This window comes from Oryzias melastigma, linkage group LG4 (genome assembly GCF_002922805.2).
Source record: "Oryzias melastigma strain HK-1 linkage group LG4, ASM292280v2, whole genome shotgun sequence".
In the NCBI taxonomy this organism is placed as follows: domain Eukaryota; kingdom Metazoa; phylum Chordata; class Actinopteri; order Beloniformes; family Adrianichthyidae; genus Oryzias; species Oryzias melastigma.
The window spans coordinates 18,951,556-18,966,752 of record NC_050515.1 but is presented as its reverse complement, the minus strand read 5'-3'; the positions used below and the strand labels follow the sequence as shown (position 1 = coordinate 18,966,752).

Here is a 15,197-nt window from a genome sequence, read left to right as displayed (position 1 = left end):
TCCTGAAAAACCAAACTAAATCATAAATCTGTTTTTATCTTTCCAAAAATCTCATGGTCACACTGTTCAAAACTTAGAGGAATCATTTATGTATTTTTATCATTGGCTTGAATGGTTTGTTAGCAGAAACCTCTGATCTATAAAAGCAATGCAAATACAACTCTTGCTCGAATACTTGGGTATATTTTTGTATTTTAAGGTCAGTGTGAGGTAGTGTGCAAACCATTTGCACATCTACATGAGAAGGGCACGATAAAAAAAATGCATTTAAAAATAAAAAAGCTGTGACTGTGTCAGTTTCTGTACACTGTGGTCTTTTGGAGAGGCAAACACCTACAAAGAGAAATAAAGTGAAGAAAATTAAGATATAGCTGTCATTCTTACAATAAACTTAATTTATCTCTGAAAATTTCTGGATTTTGTCTTTTTTTTACCTAGAAATACAAGCATATCATTCAAATTCCATACCTATGCTGTTTTCCAGCTTTTATCAACTGAAACCAGTCAGATTTAGCATTTTCAGCCAAATTTATCTTCTTTAAAATCAAAGCCTCCAATGTTCTTTTCCTCACTTAGAAAACAAAACCTCTGCTGTTGCTCTATTTCAACAGTAGGTGGAGCCAAAAATCTACTATTGCCAAATAAATGTCTCCAAACTAAATAAAGAATATGAAATATAAAAATTAAAACAAAAAATTCACAAACATTAGGACGTTTTTTATTATGAAAATAGGACAGAACATAGTACAATAAGTTTCCTTCAATCATGCGTTACAGTTGATGAACACACGTGGTGACTGTGATTATTTAGGCTGGACAGTCTGTGCAGTTCGCTGTAGCTGCATGGTACAGTGGAAGCCACAGTGTGAGAGCGACGCCGACATGGTTGTCACAGCTGCTGTAAAATATGTGTACGCTGTTCATCAGTGAAGGAGAACTGCCGATCTTTGTGTGTTTCTGCGTGTGATCACAAGCTCCTCTTGGTGGCGTCTCTCCTTCACTTCGCCTCCTGAGCTTTTTTAGCACTTTGTTTTTCCTTTGCCTAATGAAAGAAACAATTATATTACAATTTATATATGAAGAAAGCTGTCTGAAAAGCATGAAATTTTGCACTTTTCTACTGATTGCTCCACTTTTACATAGAATTATCAGGATCAATAAAACAATGTCAATGAGAACAAATCTGAAAAAGGGGTGTGTTACCTTCTCTACCAATGGCATTAACTGCTGGTATTCTGCCAGTGTTTTCAGTAGCTCCATTATAAAAGGGAGGTAGTTGTGCTTCCGTCGAATATTTTCAATCTAGAAAAAGAGAAACAGAGTATGACCAATGAGAGAAAACAAATATAAATGTTTTTTTATATATATATATATATTTGATAAGATAGGCAACCTTATATCTTTTAAGTTTCTGATTTTCTTCCTCAATGAGAAGCTGGTACTTGGCAATCTCTGACTGGATGGAGCTTAGAAAGGAGCTGGTCTGGTCTGTGTCCATTGGCTCATCCTGCAATCAGAGCAGACTGAATGTTGAGCATGTAAAACTTAAAACAAAAAAAAAAAGTAGCAGTTTAACAGCAAAGGAAACTCAAAGATTACAGCAGCACCGAATATATAGATATATTACATCATCCCTCTGGAAATTTTTCATTTCAGGGTTGTGTTGTTTCAAAACTTTGCTTTTGCTGACCTCTAGTGGACAAAACTAGAAATTTCAAATTAGAAACACCAGTCTTTTTAAAGTGACTCATAAATATAGAACTGTTTTATGAATTCATATCGAAACAATGAAAATTAAAGGACTGAAATAACAAAAGAAGCTATATTTAATTTAATTAAACCATTAAATTTAACTTGTATAATCAAAAGCGGCCTCAATATAAAAGAGCAAAATAATATCCCCTTCAACACTTGTTACCACAAACCTCAGTCAGCTGAGCCTGAAGTTCTGCAATTTTCTTCTCATATATCATCTTTCTGTCAGACACGATCGACATTAGGTTGAACCTGATTTCGCCTTCACTGTACCTGATGGAAGAAACAGACACTTCTTAGCATTTTGTGCAGCTTTCTTTAGTCTTCCTTGAAAATATATATTTTTTCTTGGATATAAATATTATTTACTTTTGTATTCTCTTCTCAATCACTGGTCGAACTGCACTGATCCAGTCATCTTGGTTGCATGCACCTGGTGACAGAAACAGAGATAACTACTGTGTCTACGAAAGCCTGCACAGACCATTATCAGTTTAAACTGAAAGTTACTTCCGTTGGGCTTCACAAACACATTTAAACATGTTTTACCCAAATCAATCGGTCCCTCTCTGAGTCCATCCAGCTCGTACAGTCTGCCGTTTACAGGGACATAGCTGACAAAGTGGAAGGCGTCTTCGTCCTTTGCTGAAGATTTTGCATCAAATTCAAACATCTGCTGCCTGCAAAAAAATAGAAATATAAAAATACAATCACAATATGTAAGCAAAAACAAGGAAATAAATAAACTTGAGGTCTAACAAAAGCTAGAGACATTTTTTTTTTTTTTGTGGCTTACTCCGCTTTGAGAAAAACTGGACAAGTACATGAAGTACTTTTTAAAATACAAGATCAAGTACTTAAACCAATGGCTTTGTCACCAAATGTCACACTGCCATCAAACATTAAAAATTATCATGCAACATATTAAACAAAGTCACATCAAAAAGGAAGTCACAAGGACAAGATCTCACCTGGCAAAGCTGTTGTGAACCTGCCGAATCACCTCTGAATTGCTGAGAGCCAAACCTTTCATCTGAGGAGAGAGCATGCAAATATGTAAAAATACAGAAATGAAATAATTCAACACGAGGTAACCTTTTAGAGGTCACAAGCAATTTGTACAACTAGTTTCCAATCATCTTTTAAGTTAGTAAGTTGCTCCACATACAGTCATCTCAGCTCATTGATTTTTTTTTTCTCTAAGCGATCTCTGTTCTCATGGAAACACATCATAAGAAATGCAAATAAAAACACATGCACAATGACAAAGATAGCTGGAGGCTAAGAAATTGATTCAGACATTGGGAAAAACTCAAAGTAATGTAAAAATGAAACAATCCATGTGTTCATTTTGAAGCTACAATTAAAAAGCCCATCCTCAAGAACGGTTCTACAAAATCAAAAACAAATGTTTAGTTTTAGATTTGTCACTTTTAATGTTTTAAATCTAAGTTCTACTGCAAAACTTGCACAAAAGTGAAACGGAATTACAAAAAAGTGGTATGAAGATGAAACAATTCAAAACAATTAGTTTGTAATTCTGCACAGGACTGTTAAATTTTTTTCAACAGATAAAGCTCCATTTGCATGGCAAATTATGTTTTATTTAATCCAAAAAATGTGCTTGTTTTTTTTTTACCAATACTTCAGCACAAATAAAGAGTTTGAAGGTTGTGAACAGCCAAAAAAAGGGACATTTTCAAGAAGCATCTGCAAAATGTCACTGTTTTTAATCCTATCTAAATATTACATTTATTTACTTTAAGGCAGTTGTTTAAAACTTCTTCTGTTGTTTTATTTTTCTATTAGTGACAGGCTTTAATGAGCATTTTGATATATAAGATGCAGATACAGATGCAAGCAAAATCTTGTTTATGTTGAGGCTATATATTTTTTCCTGGATTAATATTTTCAGTTTCATACTACCCAAATAAAAAATAAAATAAAAAAAAAGATACCAGTTACGTACAGCTGCATCAAAACTCTGTGAAAACTCTCTGAACTCTGACAGTGTGTCTCCCAGCACGATGTCAGGATGGGAGCAGTTGAGCAGGACACTGATTATGGCCTGGGTGGCACAAGCGTTATTGATGACCTGCAAAGACAATGAGAAAATGTTACATTTAAGATCAACTCCAATGAAAATTGTGTTTTGGGTGATATTTACATGCTCTTGTGGCATTTTTTCTCATGATGCAGGACAAATACAAAGAAAATTAAGCTTAAAACTGCACTTGTGTGTGTTTCTTTATTCAATTAGTTGTGAATCAGGAGCAGAAGTGAAAATGGTATTGCAAAAAGCCTGTAGATAAGTGAAGTAAGTGCTCAGCCCCTCTGCTGCATCATCTGAGCTGGTATCTGACTCAAAACTATGGGTAGCTATGATGCAGCTCATCATTTTTGTTGCACCTATAATGATAGGTTGGGGTTGCGAGGGGCTGTAAGATCAGAGGAAAGGGTGTAAACAAAAGGATGATGGGAAATAAGGGCAGGTTTACTCAATGAGTACAGATCAAGTACAGATAATTTCCTAATGAACTGCTGCCACTCTGCAGAAACTATGTTCAAACACTGAGAACGTTTTTTTTTTTTTTTTTTTTTAAACAGATTAAAAGATGATCAGAGTGAGATTTTAAATGGTTCGGGGTGGGGGAAATGTACTGATTTACAAAAACCCCTGAAAGCTGTTTTATTTTTATTTTTATAAGATACAGATCCGGTTGACAAATCCATAATATGTAAAAGTGGGTCAATATATTTGCTTGATGTCATACCTGTTTGGCAAAAAAGATGTGGTCAAGCCTTGAATCCTGGACAATTGATCCGGCTGGCTCTTCTCCAGGTTGCCATTTGAACAGAAAAATCAAGCCATGAACAGGTCTGAAATAGAGCACAGAAAATAAGAATCACTTATCTGAGGAAATGTGCAACCCTGGAAATCTTAATGTAAACGAATAAACGTACTTTAAGTTCTCAAAGTTCTCTGGCTCCATACTCCAAATTTCTTCAACTTGGGCTCCTTTGCAACCTTGGCAAAGACAAAGTTTGAATCGGTCATGCTTATTAGTAACGAACAGGGAAGGAACGCTTGTTTTCTTAAGATAAACACCCCTTTTCCTTCTTGTAGGTTTGTGTTGACGCGCGGTTGATTTGAACGCTGAGTAATGCTAGCTCTTTAGCACGTTTCCTAAAAGCGGCAACGCTACACTTTCAACATGAACATTTTTGTCCTGAAATATCGCAGTTTAAGTTAATATAAATTGCACGTCCCCTCATTTTCCAAACTGTTTGCCTAAAGACAGTTTAATGAGTACATTGTCATTGGCTAGCTTCAGAACCGCAAGCTAGTTAGTGCATAGCCAAGTTATGTTGATTGAAGGCGCTCCGCTTTCTTACGAGACACTCACCAAAACCTTTAATAAGCTCCGTGAACACCCCGGGATCACTCTCCATCAGACACCATTCTCCTGCGCTGCCAGACATTTTTATTATCTTAAAAATGTCCTTATTTCAATCACATATATCAAGATGCTAACAGCTTAGCAACGCGGACGCTACACAAGCAAAGGATCTATAGTGACCTCACCGCGATGCCGTTCAATTTGAGCTAGCTTGGGGCGCTCGTTTTCTGGCACAGCGTGAACCGAAACACGGCCACTGAAAATTGCTAAAATCTACGGGAATAAAATATGAATTTGATGTCTTTCCACAAATGTGGGCCAACTGATTTAAGATAACACGCTTATTTTATTAGTTTCGAAAATATATGCTTTTATAGTTAGTTAGGTAGTTATATCCGCCCCTCTAAATGACGATGGTCTTCAAATGAAACACGCATCTGAGAATTCAGACACAGAAATTACCGGTACACCTTTTATTTTATATTTAATAACTAGAGCTGTCAGGCGATTGAAAATTTTAATCGAGATTAATTGCAAATTCATATGTGGCCTTTTTTTAAGGAAAAATGCGTGCTTCGTGGAATTTAGCAGTTCTACATTAATTATGAAAACAAGAATACTGCGGTGAAGTTAAGTTTTAGGTTGGATATGCGACAGACATTCGCTTTCTTCATATTTAGGGACCATTAAAAAAAAAAAAATCACAGAATGTTTCTTCAATAGCTCTTAAAGTATTACACCAAATCAAACAAAAACCCCTTAAAATAATAAAACTGATTGAGAACCATCTATTACAGCAGAATGCATTAGCTTTTGATGCTTTTTCCAATTTTAGTCATTTTTTTTAATGTCAATTTTAGTGAAAATTTACACCAATAAATTGACTAAAAAGCCTTGTAAGCTAATATAAACTTAGTTCTTAGTCAATTCTACTATTCTAAAGTGATTTGGACTGATTTGGTCAAATAACATTAAATTGTGTGGCTCCAAAATTTCTTTTTTGCTATACACTAGTATTGGATGGGGGTTGTGAAGTGCTGTATGCTAGTGGGAGAGAGTGTAACCAAATGAATGCTGGGATATCAACGTAGGCTTACTTCGGCACCCACAAAATAAGCAAAGTTCTGATGAACTCCTGCTGCAGAAAGTGTCTTAAACAAGAAAACAGGAGCCTCATCAGCAGTTGTGAATGCTATTCAGAGTGCATGCGGCAGCAGTACACTTAACCATAGACATCATATATAAAGTACTTAAGTTAACCCTCTAAACACAGTCACTGAAGCAGAATGAACTATCAGTCAGAATGTGATGGACATCAGGTCTGAAGAGGTTAAACAGACTGATGCTGCCTCCTCTTCTGCTGACAATCCAACTAAATACTGTCATGTTCTTTCAAAGATAAACTCATTTTCTTCAAAGATTTGGTTTAAAGATATTCACATGGATTTTGAGCATAAACAAGATGAAATATTGTATTTTGTGCATTTAGCACATCTTTGCAAAACAGCACATGTACAAATATTTTTGAGTGAAATCTATTTTCTTTTCCTTACAATTACAGTTTGGATTAATAGTGACGTCATTTAGAAGGACAGTTCAACAAAACCACCACAGCGACGTGAGCTCGGCGGGGACCCACATCATCCAGCGCTTTAAGAGAACAGGTTCTTCTCAGAACGGGCCTCGCCATGGTCGGCCAAAAACAGCTCAGTGCACGCTCTCAGCATCGAATTCAAAGACTGGCTTTGGAAAACAGACGGATGAGTGCGTCCAGCATTGGGGCAGAGATTGAAGGGATGGGAGGTCAGCCCGTCAGTGCTCAGACCGTACGCCGCACACTGCATCAAATTGCTCTGCATGGTTGTCGTCCTAGAAGGAAGCCACTTCTAAAGATGATGCTCAAGAAAGCTTGGAAACAATCCGCTGCAGACAAACAAAGGACCAGGATTACTGGAACCATGTCCTGTGGTCTGATGAGACCAAGATCAACAGATTTGGTTTAGATGGTGTCAAGCATGTGAGGCAGCAACCAGGTGAGGAGTACGACAAATGCGTCTTGCCTACCGTCAAAAATGGTGATGGAAGTGTCATGATCTGGGACAGCATGAGTGCTGCTGGCATTGGGGAGCTACAGTTCATTGAAGGAAACATGAATTCTAACATGTAGTGACATTCTGAAGCAGAGCATCATCCCCTCCCTCTGGAAACTGGGCCACAGAGCAGTGTTCCAGCATGATAATGACCCCAAACACACCTCCAAGATGACCACCAGCTTGCTAAAGTGACTGAGAATAAAGGTGATGACTGGCCAAGCATGTCCTCAGACCTAAACCCCATAGAACACCTCTGTGGCATCCTGAAGAGGAAGGTGCAGGAGCTCTCTGCGTCCTTGCGCCGGGCCGGTTCTAGCTTGCAGCTCGGTGGTTAGAGACCCGCCCGTGATCTAGTGAGAGCAGCTGGTGAGTTAGAGGGCGATGACTTAGGGACGCCTGCACGCGCCGTATGGAAAGACACGTATGAGAAAATCCGCAATTAATGCGTAAAAAAAATTGTCGGCATCACGCACATGTCAAATTAACTCGTTTTTAACGCGACAAATCTGACAGCCCTAATAATAACATAAATATTAGTATACATACAAGTGACTTAAGAACACGTGGATTAAACTTGCACCTTTTTTGACTAACTTAGTACAGTATCATCAGTTTAACATATTCATGTAGTTTTATTTTGAAAGGTAGGGGACATTTCTACAAATAAAAAATATATACATTTGCAATATTCACATTATAATTACAAATAGTGTTCTTTTATTTTAGAACAACATGGAAAAGAATAAATCTAGTGCGTCTGTTTTTGTGAAAATTCAAATAATATTGATAGCAAAACAATATGAAAGTCCAATTTTGCAAAAATTAAAATAAAAAAAAGGAAATTATACAAATCATACTGTTTTGAACAAGCAGCATATGATATTTAACATAAGATCAAGTAGACAATAAATATATAAAGGATACTAAAACTACTAGAACGGTTAGTCATTTGGCAGACTCAAACTGTCCGCTGCCTGAGCCTTCAGAGGCCGCTGCAGCACAGCAGGGAGCGCACTGTTCAATGAGAGGCAGCAGCTTCCCCTGCTGGTGGAGTTGCTTGGTGTCAGATCCTCCACCGATGCAGTTCCCATTGATGAACACTCTTGGCACCTTAAGAAGTAAATTTGAAAGTGACATTGGCATTTAAAAAAAATATTTAAGATATGATGTCTACTGTTGACTTTAAAGTTCTTACAGTTCTGGCACCGGTCATCTGAGCTAATGCTTCTTGCAGTCTCCTTCCATCATTGTGCTGATCCAGCTCGATCACTTTGTATGCAGCACCGATTTCATTAAAGACATTTTTGGCCATTTTACAATATGGACAGCTGGTCTTGGAAAATATGACAACGCAGTTTTGTGCCACAACCTCCTAAAAAAAGAGCAAAAAACAAGAACTTGGTAAATACCAGCACAAAAAAAGCACAGAAAAGAGAAGTTTCAATCCTTAATATTTTGGTCAATTCATTTTTTTGTGCATAAAACACGATCTCAAGTGTGAATAACCTTAGGTTTGTCACTTTTGTTTCTAGCTTCGTTGTCCATGTTTGTTTCAGTAAGAAGTTAGAACTGCAGGCAGGGTTGACCCCATTATTCTGCAACCATGACTTTGTAATGCATGCACAATATGCTTTTGCATTGCCCTGTTGAAAAATGCATGGATGTTCCTGGAAAGGCTGATGTCTCGAAGGCAGCATGTGTTGTGATGAAATCTTAATGAACTTTTCTGCATTTGGCGTTGCACTTGCTGTTATATAAACTGCCTTTGTCAAAGGAAAAAAAAAAGGCAAACCAAACTAAAAGCACATCAGAACAGGCTTTTTTTATATTTGTTGCTGATATAAGCCAGGGCTTTGATTTATCTTAGTAAAGGACAAAGTATATTTCTCCTTAAAAAAATATGGAAAGAAATCAGGAATAGTGGTTAGTCTGGCCACACCAAATTTCCGGTGGGATGGTCAAAGCCAGATAGCTCTGGAGTTAATCCAATACAAACTGTCACCTAATGCATGTTTTACCTTCCAAGCCAACATTACTGCTCATAGGTTTTAGTGGACAGGCTCCAGAAAACGGTTGTTCCAGCACACAGTTGTGAACAAAACCCTTAGATTAACATGATTTTTTTTTTTGTCATTGCACCAAAGTTTTAAAAAGACCTTTTGATTTTAACTTGAGTATTTGTCATAGATTTTCAAAAAGTGTCTCTTCCTTTTGTGATTTTATTACTTGTCTCTGATTGAAACACTAAAATTCCTCTGGATTTCTGTACTTCTTCTGTCCTATTATGACGTCCAAAAGCATAGACTAAGGAAACCCATGTTATTTTTTTTTTCAAATGGCTCAAAATTAATTAATCAAATTAATTTTATTAATAAAATGTATGTACCCGTTTATAACTAGTCAACAAACATCACCAAATATACCCATTTTCCTCGCCTATTCAAATTTTAATCACCATTTTATACAATTACTTTGAATGTGTGGCAGATTTAAAGAGGCATATATAGTGATCAAATGAAAATAAAATCGGAGCACGCATTCAAAAAACAAATTTATCCATCAAACTGCAAAAAATAAAGGGAATTAAATAATTTTCTACACATCAAAAATGTATCAATGAAGTTAGTAGTAACTTAACTGCACAACTGCTACAACTACAATAACAACACAGATCCGTTAACACCTACTTACCTGCACAAACTGAACACATGCAGTACTGGACAAAGCCCCATTAGTGGAGGTAAGGTTCCCCATTCTGTAAAACACAACGTATAATTGTATATTTTATAAATGCTGTTGGTCTTAAAGCATCTGATCTCATGCTTTGCACAATCGTTTGGTGACAGACGTACTGGGTCGGTCCGCGACTTAGCCATGGAAATGTCAAAGTCCCAAAGGCAGGAGAAAAATAACATGAAGCAAAAAGCATAAAATCCAGAGCTAACTGAATCATAACTGCTGATCCTTTTATGTTAATATTATTAACTTTTAAAACAATGCACTAGAACCATGCATTCACTACAGGGTTGCCCCTTTTAATGTTCTGGCTTCAACTGCAGCAAGGTTTCTGTACACACTAATCCAGGATTAGCTGAACTCTTCAGAGCTAAAGTCTAAAAGGATCAATCAGCATCAAGTTAATACTGTATCATGCTAAGTTATGTCACTGAATTTGAGAATAATAATAATTAAAAAAGCAACATGTCATGTGAGTAGTTCATCGTTCATATTTTGAGGGGAAGAAAAAAAATATTGGACAGTTTTTTTTTTTTTTTTTAATTATCTATAACGAGCATCACATATTCAGGGTGACACTGTGAACTACAACCTTAAGAAGCAAACAATACTGTTATGAATAATCAGGTAAACATTTTCAACTACAGTATTGTCTACATGTTTGTTTTTTCTTTAATAATAATAGTAATAATAATAATAATGGATTGTTTTGACGTCTGGCAGTGTCTCAATCAAAACAAGCCATGCACTTTGTGTGCATTGTTGTTTTTATTTTGCTGTTATTGTGCAAAGACTTTTATTTTGCTAAACATTTACATTGTGAACCGAGTCCCACCAAAATAAAACGGTCACACACGTTTTTAAGGTGGACTTTCCGAATTAAAATACCAAGTAAGGACAAATGGGTTCTAGGAGCACACCGGTTTATGTAACGCGGTATTTGCCGTGACTTTGGTTCACAATATTTTGTTTGAATAGTAAAGATAGCTCATTTGCATTTCTTAACGCCGTATCAGAGCAGTTACAAAGAGGCATGTTCAACTACGGAGCTAAAAATAGTGATGCTGCTGTCTGTGCCCGGCGAGAATGTGGACAGCAGTAACTGGACGTTCAGCATTCTCGATTAGCAACGCGCAGCATATAAATGGCATCTATAACACGCTTAGTCTACATTAACCAGCCTAATCTGTTGATTAATAGTCTATTGATATAAAATAACTATAACAAATAACGCAGATTGACCTCCAGCTGCTCCACGCTGCTCGATAAAGCCATCCTGTCCGGGCAAAAATAGTGAAAAAAGGCCTTACGGCCATTGCAGAGCGTCCTGAACGGAACATTCAGCATGCGGTGAAGCATTTCTAGCGTTACACAACGCACTTTTAGATAAGAAACGCTCGGGTTTTGGCCCTCGTTGTTACTGTTTACCTCAAATGTCCACCTTACGTGATTGCCGCTTTCCTTCTTTGTCTTTTTTCACGGTTGTCCCACGAGAGCTCAAAGGCTATATACTGCCACCCAGTGGATTGGAGGTGAAGATGTGAAAACTAGAAAGTAGTTTTGTGTTTTCTTTCGTCTCTTTCTAAACTTAGAAAAAAAAGAAAATCGTTTCCTTATTAATGCATAGTTTCATTATTTATATACTTTATCTCCAGAGCCTTCAGATTATTTATAAAAAAGTCTACTTAGTAAAAATGTATCCCTGCATCATTTCAGCATCAGTATAAACAGGAAACCTAGAGCTCCTTCATTTTTAGTCACTGATTTTTCCAGATATTTGAACTATATATTTCCAATAATGCATAATGCAAGAAAATCACACAAATGTCAATTATAAAGGTCATTTACTTAATTTTGTATGTGTATTTTACCTTCAAATAAACAGAGGGGCAGCAGAGGATAAAAAAAAGGCTAACTCTGGGGCTGTTTTAATTGACATCTCTTTTTGCATTACTAATCCACCTAACAGCTAAAGTGTATCTCAGCGCTTCCAGCAGTATTTAAAGTCTGGATTGGACAGATTTTTTTTATCTTGTAGCTTCTCTGACTCTTACTTTGTGTGATAGAATTGATTTAAATCTTCTGATCCCTGAAGGCATTTCAGTCTGTGCCGCATATGCAGGTGAACGATCAGTATAATTGTTAGCTTTCAGGTATTATTGCAACATTTTTGCAAAGTTTGAAGAAAGTTTTAATCTTAAAAAAGCTTTAGTGTGACTTTTATAGTTTAAGTCTAATAACTTTTTGACAAAGATATTTGTTATATTACTGTCTCAGAACCTGATAAGTAGGGAGTAAACACCTAAGCATTTATCAATCTAATCTAATTTGTTCCCCATTCATGCCTGTATTTATTTTCAATTAAATACAAAAAATATTATTTGTGTTTCTACTGTTCAATTTGATGCTAAATTAAGTGGAGTCCTGCAATATATGGCAAATTGCAAATTTGCAACATAATTTATCTGCCACTTCTAATTAAGGTGTAAGATAATATGGTGTGGCTATGAGCTTCTGGACTTTGAGAATCTGTTTTCCTTCATTCTTGTCTTTGAAATATTTCCTAAATTCTTGGAATTAATCAGCATCAACGCTTTTGAATCAGAACCAGCTGCAAGACTCTCTTGTTTGCCCACAGGTGTTTCTTCATATTAAGTTTATTTTTAACAACTTTGTTATTTTAGGTACATTTTTTATTAATACATGTCTTTTTTTTAAATTTCCAAAACAATCTTGTGCTTTTTTTGTTGATTAAAAAATCCCTATAAGAATGCATAAAAAGAAAGCTATAAACCTCTTGAATTGTTTATCTGGATTAATGCCTTTGTTTCCTTTAATCATTTTATTTTACTGCTATCTTGGTATTTTATGTTTAGACATTATATATTATTACTATTACTATGTACTTATGGTTTTGACTTCAAGTTCTATATAGAAAAAAAAAATGCAATTTTGAATTTTGTCATTAAAACAACAGCAACACTCAGTCAATGCATATTACACACACACACACATATATATATATATATATATATATATATATATATATATATATATTAAAATCTTGGATTGACTAATTTGCCTTTCTGAAAGAGGTGCATTCATGCTAATTTTAGTGCGTCTACCACAAAATGCATGATTCTTTTAATAACCAACTCCGCTAGAAACGTGAGTTTTTCCTGCAGTAAAAACTCATGCCTTTAAAATGTCAGAACAAAAAGCGCTTTGTATGAACTATCAATGCTCCAAACCTTCCTTTAGTATTGCCATATTTCATTCTCTTGGATCTGTTATATTTTATTTAGTTCAAGAAATTGGAGCGTTCAACTTAAGTTTTTAAGCAATATGTTATCAGGAAGTTCAACAAGCAACCACACTCAATGTGATTAAAAAAAATAAAAGGCATGCTTTCTTGAAAAAAAGCAACAAATCTTACAAATCAAAAATCCTGCACACTGTTGATGCAAACAGAACAAGGATTTTTCCTCATCTGGGATCATGAAATGTGTCTTGGGGATCTAATCCTACTCAGAAAATCCCAAATAAACAAAGAAACACGCCAGGATGCTCTTAAATCCAAGCTTGGGAGATTGTCCCCATACTTTGAGGACTATGTGCACAAATGCACCAGGGGCAGCAGCGAGGCACTGCCTGCTAAGCTGATGTTCTCTGCAAATGCAAATGCATGTTTCCATCTGTGGCAGTCAAGAAGCAGAAAGTGCACATCTGTTTTTGTTCTGGTTGAAATAAAAACTGCATTTAGACCTTCCAAACAAAAATAAGAATGCCAACACAAAAGTGACTCTTTCAAGTCTTGAAGAAGAATTAATAAAGGTGTTTTCTTCTAAAATAGTCTGCTGTCACATCTGTTGACAGCTGTCTACCCAAACCATTACTCTGTGATGATTTAAGATGACACATTGTGATGTGTTTTGAAGAATTTCTGGTAATTATAATTTTGATATGCTCTAAAGTATTTCACACCAGTAAAAATATATTTAAGAAAACATTTTTTCTCATCTCAATTTGTCAGCTTTCAAGCATTAGAGTACAAACAGTTTTTTCCCTCTTATCTTCAAAGGCTCCATTCCTTCTCCTTTTTCGAACTGCTTAAAAAATGCATCATTTTGCCAATTTTCAACCTGCATGATACAATTATATGATTAACCAAATTGGAAAATGTTAAAACAAAAGCAATTTTCAATTCTTGGGGGCAAATGCACCATTTCAGAGTGGAATAAAGAAAATCTGGCACAGTGGGACAAACAAGCAAGCATGAAATTTGGCAAATTGATGAATTATCCAAAGACATACTTTGACAAGATTGTCAAGCATGTCATAAAACAACTTCAGGAAAGCATTTTTTTTTCTTTTTCTTTCCCAATCCCTTTCCTTTGAAACTTGCGTTAGCATAGCAAAATCCATAGTGTCATAGATATAATCTGGAGTGGTTGCCAGGGTAATTGTTGATGTAAACCAGTTTACTTCACTCATTGTCAGTATCAGGTTGGACCCCTTAGCTTTCAGAGCTGCCTTAATCCTTGGTGGCATAGATTCAATAATTCCTCAGAGAGTTTGATCTGTATTGAGATGATAACATCAAGCAGTTGCTGCAGATTTTAGTGATTTGTTCCACCACGTCCCAAAGGTTCTCTATTGGGTTGAGGTCTGGTGACTGTGAAGGTCATTTGAGTCCCGTGAACTCATTGTCATGTTCAAAAAAACAGTCAGAGATGATTGTAGCTTTATGATATGCGGTGTTAATCTGCTGGAAGTGGCCATCAGAAGTCAAAGTCACTTAAATCCCATCTCTTCCTCATTCCGATGCTCGGTTTGAACTGCAGAAGATTGTCTTGACCATGTCAAGACATACATTCATGACCACTTACATCTCAAAGAATTTTGATTTAAATACAACTTGTAAAAATGTGCAAAGCGCTGGTGTTTAACCCATTGTTTACATGTTTGGTCACAAGAAAATGTCACGTACTGGATCTATGGATGTTTTGGCTATGCCATATAGAATTAACAGACAATTATTTAAACTTTTAAGAAACAAATAGAAGAAAAAAGATGAAAACTGTGTATGTTGCTTCATATTAAGAAAGAAACTTCTGACGACAGTCGGTAAAAATATCATCACTTCTAATAAAGTTAATACTAAATGAATGTTTAAATTATTGGTATTTTTAGAGTATTTCTTCCACTTTAT

At 35.9% G+C, this 15,197-nt stretch overlaps 2 protein-coding genes across 5 annotated transcripts; both read right to left on the bottom strand.

Moving 5' to 3' along the window:
* Window positions 1–696: 696 nt before the first annotated feature.
* Window positions 697–5,399, bottom strand: uchl5 (ubiquitin carboxyl-terminal hydrolase L5). The gene is made up of 11 exons (XM_024279318.1): window positions 5,163–5,399; window positions 4,720–4,783; window positions 4,530–4,635; window positions 3,725–3,850; window positions 2,727–2,788; window positions 2,305–2,435; window positions 2,125–2,188; window positions 1,926–2,028; window positions 1,394–1,507; window positions 1,204–1,302; window positions 697–1,042 (listed from the first exon to the last, which is right to left on the bottom strand). Exons 1-11 carry the CDS (start codon window positions 5,236–5,238, stop codon window positions 998–1,000), a joined length of 990 nt encoding a protein of 329 aa, XP_024135086.1. The 5' UTR covers window positions 5,239–5,399; the 3' UTR covers window positions 697–997.
* A 2,462-nt stretch (window positions 5,400–7,861) lies between these two features.
* On the bottom strand, window positions 7,862–11,524 carry glrx2 (glutaredoxin 2). Of its 4 annotated transcripts, none has more exons than XM_024279522.2 (4): window positions 11,432–11,498; window positions 9,941–10,004; window positions 8,445–8,621; window positions 7,862–8,359 (listed from the first exon to the last, which is right to left on the bottom strand). In XM_024279522.2, the coding sequence occupies exons 2-4, from the start codon at window positions 10,001–10,003 to the stop codon at window positions 8,195–8,197; spliced, it is 405 nt and encodes a 134-aa protein (XP_024135290.1). In that variant the 5' UTR covers window position 10,004; window positions 11,432–11,498; the 3' UTR covers window positions 7,862–8,194. The 4 variants fall into 4 exon arrangements, with proteins under 4 accessions (XP_024135290.1, XP_024135288.1, XP_024135287.1 ...); XM_024279520.1 differs by lacking the exon at window positions 11,432–11,498 and adding an exon at window positions 11,228–11,407; XM_024279519.2 differs by lacking the exon at window positions 11,432–11,498 and adding an exon at window positions 10,102–11,189.
* Between the last annotated feature and the right edge of the window lie 3,673 nt (window positions 11,525–15,197).

Coding starts and splice junctions, on each gene's coding strand:
- uchl5 (XM_024279318.1), bottom strand. CDS start 5,238: ATGTCTGGCAGCGCAGGAGAATGGTGTCTGATGGAGAGTGATCCCGGG. Junction 2,436..2,726: donor GTTCACAACAGCTTTGCCAG/GTGAGATCTTGT, acceptor ATTTTTTTGCAG/GCAGCAGATGTTTGAATTTG. Junction 1,303..1,393: donor AGAAACTTAAAAGATATAAG/GTTGCCTATCTT, acceptor CTCTTTTTCTAG/ATTGAAAATATTCGACGGAA.
- glrx2 (XM_024279519.2), bottom strand. CDS start 10,202: ATGATTCAGTTAGCTCTGGATTTTATGCTTTTTGCTTCATGTTATTTT. Junction 10,005..10,101: donor CTAAGTCGCGGACCGACCCA/GTACGTCTGTCA, acceptor TGTGTTTTACAG/AATGGGGAACCTTACCTCCA. Junction 8,622..9,940: donor CATGTGTTCAGTTTGTGCAG/GTAAGTAGGTGT, acceptor CTCTTTTTTTAG/GAGGTTGTGGCACAAAACTG.